Here is a 9524-nt window from a genome sequence, read left to right as displayed (position 1 = left end):
AGTTGAGTCAGACGCCTGGATAAACAGTGTGATTGACCTCTGACCTCCATCTGTCTCCAGAAAATGTTTCATCAACAAACTGAATCATTTAATTTGTTTGATGAACAAAAAGCAGAAACAAAAAAACTGATTAATATAAAAATATGTAAATTAATATGAAGGAAAAATAACATTTATCAAACAGGAAGTGAGATCATCACCGTTCATGAATCCATCATGGTCACCTGACAGGAAGCCCAACCGCACCGTTACCACGGCAACGTCTCTTAAAGGGACAGGCCTCATTCTGGTGAAATATGATTCATTACAATATTTAAACTTTCTATAATCAGGGCAAAAGAAACAATTTCCAAAACCATCTTAGAAAAATAAACTGAGAGTCTGTCAGGCGAGAAAACATTCAGAAATGTTAATAATTATTATTATTATTATTATTATCCTCCAATAGCTTCACTGTTTCATGGCTTCAGTATTTATCAGATCAGTTCATTAATATTTAAACTCTGGAAGGTTCCCTGACCTCTGACCTTTTTAAGGCACCATAAACATGGAATGTTTTTACTAAAACAGGAAAACTTTGATCCATTTTATCTCCAGTGGCGACGAGGAAACAACATTTCATCAAACTGGTTCCAGAGAAAAGTTTCAACAATGAAAACACTGACATACAGGTCAAACCTCTAACCTGACCTTTAACCTTTAACCCCAAACACGTCGTGTTTCTGATGCTGCAGCAGAAATTCTACTAAAGACTGAACTCCAGCTTCACTGTTCATGTTTCACAAAAACCAGCTGAGTCAGCAGGAAACCAAAACCCGTCCAGAACCAGAGAACCAACATGGCGGAGCGTCTGCAGCCTGTTGAACCTATAGTCCAAGCTGCTCTGTTTGGACTCGCTTAAACTTTAACGAGGTTCTGTTTGATCTGGACGCCGTCCAACATAAAGTCCCTCATTCTGACTCCACTGCAGCGTCTGGTCCAGAATCAGAACAGAACAGAACCTCTCATGTTTCCAATCCGCTCTGGTTCCTCAGTTTGTTTCATCTGTGATCCAAAAAAACCTTTAAAAGTTTCTCTGTAGCTTTAAGAAAGTTCTTCAGGTTCCAGGTTCTGAGTTTTCTTCTAGTTTTATCACATCTACTTCTAAGGCGAGACATTAGTGCCAAATTTAAGACCGTTGTGACCCAGCAGCAGCTACTTCCTTGTAGCACGAGGCTACTTCTATTCTGGATCCAGTTTCTGATCTGATTGATCGGCGGACATCTGGAACTGATCAATCGTCTCTGGAGAGTACTAGCTAGTGTTAGCTTTGGAGAGGCTAACGACTAGCATATCTAGGATGGACACTTAGTGGGTAGCCTCCTTCTTCTGCTGTAAATTAGCATGGCTAGGACTAGCATTGCATAGGCAGAGCCTTAGCTAGGCTTGGGTTAGCATTGAACAGGCTATCCTATCCAATCCAAGGCTAATGTGCAGCAGAGACAGGAGGTAGGCTAGTAGGTGATCAGCTCTGGTATGCTAGTCACTAGCCTCTCCAAAGCTAACGCTAGTCAGTTCTCTCATTCTGATTTACCAATGCCGATTGCTAAGTCACTGATTCTGAACGGTTTAGCGGTTCTGAACTTGAAAATGAAGAACTGGAGAACCGTCTCCCTCTGGTCAGACGTGACCAACGTCTGGCAACAGCTAATCTGAAGGAGCAGCAGCTAATCTGCAGGTTGGGACGTTTCCACGGTGACAGATTAAGATACATCAATTATAAAGTTTCATCACAACATCGACGCTACAATAAAACGACTTGGCAGTGAGCGGCTGCTACACGTCGAAGACGTCGACGTGTTCTCCGGAGGTGAACTTGTCCTCCAGCAGCAGCTTCATCAGTTTGGCTGAAGACGCCTCGCAGGTCAGCAGCTGACCCTGAGCGAACATGTTGGAGAACGTCTTCTTGATGCTCGGGTCGGCCGTCCTGGTCCGGGCCTCCACCTGCATCTCAGTGTCCAGCGGTCCTGGTTCAGGACGGACAGAGGAGACGCATCAACAGCTACAAACACAGAGAGGCTAGCATAAAGCTAGGTAGGGCTAGCTTACAGCCGGGTAGGGCTAGCATAAAGCCAGGTAGAGCTAGCTTACAGCTAGGTAGAGCTAGCTTACAGCTGGGTAGGGCTAGCATAAAGCTAGGTGGGGCTAGCTTACAGCTAGGTAGAGCTAGCTTACAGCCAGGTAGAGCTAGCATAAAGCTATATAGGGCTAGCTTAAAGCTAGGTAAGGCTACCATAAAGCTAGGTAGGGCTAGCTTACAGCCGGGTAGGGCTAGCATAAAGCTATGTAGGGCTAGCTTAAAGCTAGGTAAGGCTACCATAAAGCTAGGTAGGGCTAGCTTACAGCCGGGTAGGGGTAGCATAAAGCTATGTAGGGCTAGCTTAAAGCTAGGTAAGGCTACCATAAAGCTAGGTAGGGCTAGCTTACAGCCTACCTGGAGAGTAGCTGAGCACGCGCAGCTCCGGCTCCTCTTCGGCCAGGACCTTGAACATCATGTCTCTCGCCGCCTTGCCGGTGCAGTAAAGGCTCCAGGAGCGGAACGGCTGCAGGGCGCAGAGTGATGACACGTTGATGACGCAGCGCCGCAGCCCGGCGTGTGGCGGGAAGGCCTGCAGCAGCCGCGCCGTCAGGCACATGGCGGAGCTGACGTTCAGCGACAGGTAGGCGTCCACCTCGGCCATGTCCGTGAATCCCTTCACGAACTTGGAGACGTCGCCCAGAGAGGCTGCGGGACAGAGAGCAGAGGTTAGAGAGGTTCCGATCCAACCGGAACCAGGCGCTGGTTCTGACCCAAACCCAGAGGACAAAGGAGCCTGAGATCCGTCAGACGGATCGGATCCACCAGAACTTCAGATTTATGATCCGGATCATCAGTGGTTCCGCCGATCAGCTGCAGCTGATGGGAATTTATCAGTAATTTTTTATAGCATATTTTATTTTATGTGTAATATTTATTTTTTTGTAATCAATGAGTCTTTTAAAAAAATTTTCATAAAATTGTTTTCATTTAATAAATAAATCTAGAACATAAAAATCTTTTTCAGTAATGTCTACATTTATTTGCATTTTTTATCTGAAAATCTTTACATTTTTTCATCTGTAATATTTTTCTTTTAGATAGATAGATAGATAAATCTTTATTGTCATTGTCACAAGAACAACGACATTTAAAAGGTGCCATCAGTCGGTGCATATGCTTAAAAACCAAAAAAAACTGTCTCACAATTTACACACAATGTAGGAATTAACAAATAACTGGTAAAAAAAAAAAAAAAAAAACTAATAAATAAGAACAGCCACATTCTCACATACATAATTTATGATGATTAATGGTTGTTTTTGATTGCATTTAGTTTTGTTGTTGCTGTCGGTAGAAACTGTCTCTGAGACGGTTGGTTCTGGTTCTGGTTCATATATACATATATACTTTTTAAACTTTATTTCTTAGTTCCTCACCAGGATGCAAATCCTACCTAATAATAACAATAATAATAATAACAATAATAATATTAATTTCCTCACCTGCGTTATTAATCAGTATAATTTTCTCCATCTCGTCGTTAAAAATTTCTCTGCTGGTTCTCATGATGTTCTCCAGACTCTCCACCTTCCCTACATCCGCCGCCACCACCTCCACCTTCAGGCCGGCTCGGCCCGCCTCGGACTCGGTCAGCTCGGCCTGGACGGCCCGCAGGTCGGCCCCGGAGCGGGCCACCAGAACCAGCGCCGAACCGGGCTGAACCAGCCGGCACAGGTCCAGGGCCACGGCCCGGCCGAAGCCTCTGGAGGCCCCGGTGATGACGCACAGAGCCCGGCCCAGGTCCGCGGCAGGAGGCATGATGAGGCCGACGGAGGTCCGAGGAAGAGGAATCGGTTCTTCACCGGGAGGTTCGGATCAGCGGTTCTTCTTCTGGGGTTCTTCTGACTGCTGCCGCCGCCCTGTCGCCATCTCCTGGTTTTATACCGGAGAGGCCGGGCGTTCTGTCAGCAGAGACGATCTCTGATACCACAGCGGGTCAAATAATTACAGAGTAATTATGGATCAGGATCAGGATCTGGTTCCGCCCATCAGAACCTCAGTCAGTGGTTCTGTTATCATTTATAAAACGGGTCAGATCCTAAAGTCACTGAACTGTTTCCTGTTTGTCACTGAACTGTTTCCTGTTTGTCCAGGTTGACTTTAACATTCTGCTGTTGCTCCATCGCTTGTTGTGATGCGTAACCATGGCAACAGGGTGTTGTTTTTACAGCTGGGAACAGCTGATTAGCATTTCTGAAGCTTGAAATGCCTGAACTTTGACCCCAAATCAGCTCCATGGATCCAGGAGGAAGAAGTTGATCCCCTACTCCAGCATCTCTAACAGGCAGCCAGACAGGAGCAGCAAAAGCAAAGGAGGTGATGAGCAGATCTGCCAACAACTGATGGTGTCAAGAGAGGTGAGTTAGTAACTTTTTACCTTTACTGGAGAAAATTAACTTTAACTAGACCTTTCTTTGATTTAAATAAACGTATTTCTGCTGTGACTAGAGAACAATCTGTCTGTTGCTGCCAAACATCACCTGGTGTTAGCATCACGGTGGTCATCAGACCGTCACACAGGTACAGTCTACAGTCAAAGGCTCTGTAGAGTCACTGGAACACTGACTGCTGCTGGAGATCCTTTAATAACGACTCAATTTGAATCATCTTCATGTGAGTTATGACAACGTCTCTGACGTCCGTCTGGCTCTGGTTCTGGTTCTGAACCATCTCAGCCTCAGCAGACGGATCGGACCCGGGATGAGGGAAGTGAAAGTGGCGGCTGCGGTCGGTACCAGCGGTACCACGAGCTCCCACTGGTCACGGTGGTTTTGACCCAGTTCGCCTCAACATGCGGATCCAGAGGGGGAACCCTGGAGGCGGCTGGTTCTGAAAGCAGCCTGTGTGGCGACAGCATCCATCGGTTCTGGTTCTGATCCGTGGAGAATCGGGTTTTTAAGGTTCTGGAGGATTTGGGCAGAGATTAAAAGGCAGTGAGAGAGCAGAGACTATTTTTAGTGTTTATAGTTTTTATACAGAACCTGGTCAAATGTTTTTCTAGGATTTGATCTGAGATAAACTGGAAAGATTCTGGGTTTCAAAACGTTTCATTTAGAAAAATATTTATGTATAGATTTGGCTTCTTGTTTTGGTTGCATAACATCATTTATGAAGGAAACCATCTGAACCTGCAGCATCGAGCTGCCGGCCAGAGAATCTGACGAGAAAACAGAATCTGACGAGAAAACAGAATCTGACGAGAAAACAGACAGAAATGAAAATAAAACCCAACAAACTAAACTGATCAGTAGGAGGCCCCGCTAACCAGAAGCTAGCTGTGCTAACCCTAGAGCATTAATGCTAATATTAGTTTTGCTAATGTTAAAACTTTATGCTAATAGTATTTAGCAGAAGCTAATGCTAATGCGCTAAATTGAACCATGTTGATTTTCACCGATTCATAAATGTGAATTTGTGTTTATATTTGTTTCATTAGCATCCAATGAGCTAAATGCGCTAAGCGTTCTGTCTGAACACAACATTCGTTCATGTATTCATCATTTCATTTGTTCATTTGTTGTTTCCTTACATTTAATTAAAACTTCAGCCTCAGATGTTAATTTTACAAAACAGCCAAATTAAATTAGCACTTCAGAATTTAAGCTAAGTGAGCTAAACGTTTACATAGTTAGCTAATGCGCTAAGCGAAATATTAGCTCTGCTATTAGCGCATTAGCAACCAGCTATTTACCTCCAGTGTTTTAAAACCTGATTTCCATCGTTGTCTGGAGAACCAGCCGGCCCGGTTCTGGTCCTGACCGGGTCCGGTTTTCAGGCTGAACTCATGATGATCGGATCCAGGAGGGAACTGGGCTTCGTTTCTCTGTGGTTCTGGGTTTGGGCCCGCAGCGTCAGAGCAGAAACAGAACCAGAACCGGGTCGTGTCTTCACTCAGTCCTAAAGTTTTATTAAAGTCTCGTTTCACAGAAAATCCTGAATAATTTATTGGTTTTAACTTTATTACAAAAATATTTCTGATTTCAAACAAAGTCCAGTTTGTTTGGTGAAAAGAACATTTTGGTTCTGGAAATAAAAACTTAAATAAAACCGTTTTGTTAAAAAGTTCCTGTAAGATGAGATTTAAATCTGGTGTAGATCCAGATTTCCTCCTCAGCGGTTCTGAGTCCGACTGTTGGACCGAACCCGGAACCACGTTGATCATCCTGTCAGGCAATGACCTTAAACACAGAACCGGGTCATGGAGCGGGTCATGACCCGATCTGAAGGAAGTGGTTCAGATCAGAACCACCAAACGGTTCCAGCATCAGTTCCATCAGAACCATTTCCTGCGACTGTTTCTAAACCAGAAGGTAAAAACATTTCAAAAACATTTAATGTGACGAAACCAGTGAAGATCATAAACATCAAAACTCAGGAAACAAGTTTCACGTCTTCAGATGTTTTGGGTCATTTTAGCCCAAATGAAGCAGAATAATAATTCTGGATCTTTGATGTCGTCTCAGAGAGGATCTGTTTCCTGGCCCAGAGGAACCCGGCAGCCACGTGTCGGGTCACACGTCTCCGGCTCAAAGGCGTCTCTGTCTCCCCGCCTGCCCCGCGGCCAGTGGCTGAGGTCAAAGCCTGAAGACGTCCGTTCATCCAGCAGAGACGCATCGGCCACAGAAAATCAATGAGGCGGCACCAGAACCAGAACCGGCTCTAAACTTAGACCCACTTCAGGCCGACCGAAGAGTCAAACCCACAGCTCATCAGGATGTTATGGTGTGAGATCAAAGCAGGCAGAAACCCGTCCAATCAGGGTCCAGAACGTCTCCAGAGACCGAAACCAGGAAATGGAGGAAAATCAGAGGAACAGAGAGAAGAACCAGAACCAGGTAGCTCTGGAGGAGCTGCAGAGACCCACGGCTCAGGTTAGAACAAGGCCACTAAGGTCAGTAATGGGGCCTGTAAATGCCCATTCCATTATTTATGCTGTTTGTAGGTTGCTACCCATAGTACCCACTAGGGGCGCTGTAGTTTGGTTCACTCTAAGTCAGTACCTTCATTTAAAGTGAAAAATACGAGGAAGTGTTGCTAGTTTCCTGTCAGTCAGAACTTTGGGCGGGAATATCCCACGGACAAGAAGAAGAGGAGGATGTTCTTCATCTTTATGACTCTGGGTTAGCCACTTTCTTCAGAGAAGGCTAGAAGCAGCACTGCACGGACTTTACCGCCATAAACTTTGCAGCCCTTGGACAGCGGAGCGAGGTACATGTTTAGAACAGCATTAGTTTGTGAAGTTAGCGTTTTTATGTAATGTATTCATGTTTGTGTCAAACAAAGGCACTTAAGCAAATGTATTTTCTTTTCTTTTAGTTTTCACGGTATATTTGGAGCACGGTGTATTTCAGTGCTATTCAGCAAACTTGGTTTGGAAAGAAGCAAATACAAATCTACTGCACCCGTCGAAGCTCTCTGTGTTTTCTTGGGTCTGAGGGACTGCTACAGGGCCACTAAGGTCAGTAATAAGACCAGTACGGTCAGTAATAAGACCAGTACGGTCCCTAATGGGGCCACTAAGGTCAGTAATAAGACCAGTACGGTCAGTAATAAGACCAGTACGGTCCCTAATGGGGCCACTAAGGTCAGTAATAAGACCAGTACGGTCAGTAATAAGACCAGTACGGTCCCTAATGGGGCCACTAAGGTCAGTAATAAGACCAGTACGGTCAGTAATAAGACCAGTACGGTCCCTAATGGGGCCACTAAGGTCAGTAATAAGACCAGTACGGTCAGTAATAAGACCAGTACGGTCCCTAATGGGGCCACTAAGGTCAGTAATAAGACCAGTACGGTCAGTAATAAGACCAGTACGGTCCCTAATGGGGCCACTAAGGTCAGTAATAAGACCAGTACGGTCAGTAATAAGACCAGTACGGTCCCTAATGGGGCCACTAAGGTCAGTAATAAGACCAGTACGGTCAGTAATAAGACCAGTACGGTCCCTAATGGGGCCACTAAGGTCAGTAATAAGACCAGTACGGTCAGTAATAAGACCAGTACGGTCCCTAATGGGGCCACTAAGGTCAGTAATAAGACCAGTACGGTCCCTAATGGGGCCACTAAGGTCAGTAATAAGACCAGTACGGTCAGTAATAAGACCAGTACGGTCCCTAATGGGGCCACTAAGGTCAGTAATAAGACCAGTACGGTCAGTAATAAGACCAGTACGGTCCCTAATGGGGCCACTAAGGTCAGTAATAAGACCAGTACGGTCCCTAATGGGGCCACTAAGGTCAGTAAAAAGACCAGTACGGTCAGTAATAAGACCAGTACGGTCAGTAATAAGACCAGTACGGTCCCTAATGGGGCCACTAAGGTCAGTAATAAGACCAGTACGGTCAGTAATAAGACCAGTACGGTCCCTAATGGGGCCACTAAGGTCAGTAATAAGACCAGTACGGTCAGTAATAAGACCAGTACGGTCCCTAATGGGGCCACTAAGGTCAGTAATAAGACCAGTACGGTCCCTAATGGGGCCACTAAGGTCAGTAATAAGACCAGTACGGTCAGTAATAAGACCAGTACGGTCCCTAATGGGGCCACTAAGGTCAGTAATAAGACCAGTACGGTCAGTAATAAGACCAGTACGGTCCCTAATGGGGCCACTAAGGTCAGTAATAAGACCAGTACGGTCCCTAATGGGGCCACTAAGGTCAGTAATAAGACCAGTACGGTCAGTAATAAGACCAGTACGGTCCCTAATGGGGCCACTAAGGTCAGTAATAAGACCAGTACGGTCAGTAATAAGACCAGTACGGTCCCGAATGGGGCCACTAAGGTCAGTAATAAGACCAGTACGGTCCCTAATGGGGCCACTAAGGTCAGTAATAAGACCAGTACGGTCCCTAATGGGGCCACTAAGGTCAGTAATAAGACCAGTACGGTCAGTAATAAGACCAGTACGGTCCCTAATGGGGCCACTAAGGTCAGTAATAAGACCAGTACGGTCAGTAATAAGACCAGTACGGTCCCGAATGGGGCCACTAAGGTCAGTAATAAGACCAGTACGGTCAGTAATAAGACCAGTACGGTCCCTAATGGGGCCACTAAGGTCAGTAATAAGACCAGTACGGTCAGTAATAAGACCAGTACGGTCCCTAATGGGGCCACTAAGGTCAGTAATAAGACCAGTACGGTCAGTAATAAGACCAGTACGGTCCCGAATGGGGCCACTAAGGTCAGTAATAAGACCAGTACGGTCAGTAATAAGACCAGTACGGTCCCTAATGGGGCCACTAAGGTCAGTAATAAGACCAGTACGGTCAGTAATAAGACCAGTACGGTCCCGAATGGGGCCACTAAGGTCAGTAATAAGACCAGTACGGTCAGTAATAAGACCAGTACGGTCCCTAATGGGGCCACTAAGGTCAGTAATAAGACCAGTACGGTCAGTAATAAGACC

General features: G+C 45.6%; 1 protein-coding gene across 1 annotated transcript; it reads right to left on the bottom strand.

Annotated features, from left to right (window-relative positions):
• Nucleotides 1–273: 273 nt before the first annotated feature.
• On the bottom strand, nt 274–4012 carry spra (sepiapterin reductase a). The gene is made up of 3 exons (XM_028025963.1): nt 3562–4012; nt 2474–2764; nt 274–2006 (listed from the first exon to the last, which is right to left on the bottom strand). Exons 1-3 carry the CDS (start codon nt 3875–3877, stop codon nt 1816–1818), a joined length of 798 nt encoding a protein of 265 aa, XP_027881764.1. The 5' UTR covers nt 3878–4012; the 3' UTR covers nt 274–1815.
• Between the last annotated feature and the right edge of the window lie 5512 nt (nt 4013–9524).

The sequence above is a fragment of the Xiphophorus couchianus genome, chromosome 8 (assembly GCF_001444195.1).
Source record: "Xiphophorus couchianus chromosome 8, X_couchianus-1.0, whole genome shotgun sequence".
Lineage (NCBI taxonomy): Eukaryota > Metazoa > Chordata > Actinopteri > Cyprinodontiformes > Poeciliidae > Xiphophorus > Xiphophorus couchianus.
The sequence above is the reverse complement of the archived record's forward strand: the minus strand, read 5'-3'. Positions and strand labels throughout refer to the sequence as shown.

Excerpts from the sequence above, each read along its gene's own strand:
- spra (XM_028025963.1), bottom strand. The coding sequence starts at position 3,877 with ATGCCTCCTGCCGCGGACCTGGGCCGGGCTCTGTGCGTCATCACCGGG. Across the intron at positions 2,765-3,561 it reads TATACTGATTAATAACGCAG|CCTCTCTGGGCGACGTCTCC; the intron begins GTGAGGAAATTA and ends TCTGTCCCGCAG. Across the intron at positions 2,007-2,473 it reads CGTGCTCAGCTACTCTCCAG|GACCGCTGGACACTGAGATG; the intron begins GTAGGCTGTAAG and ends GTCCTGAACCAG.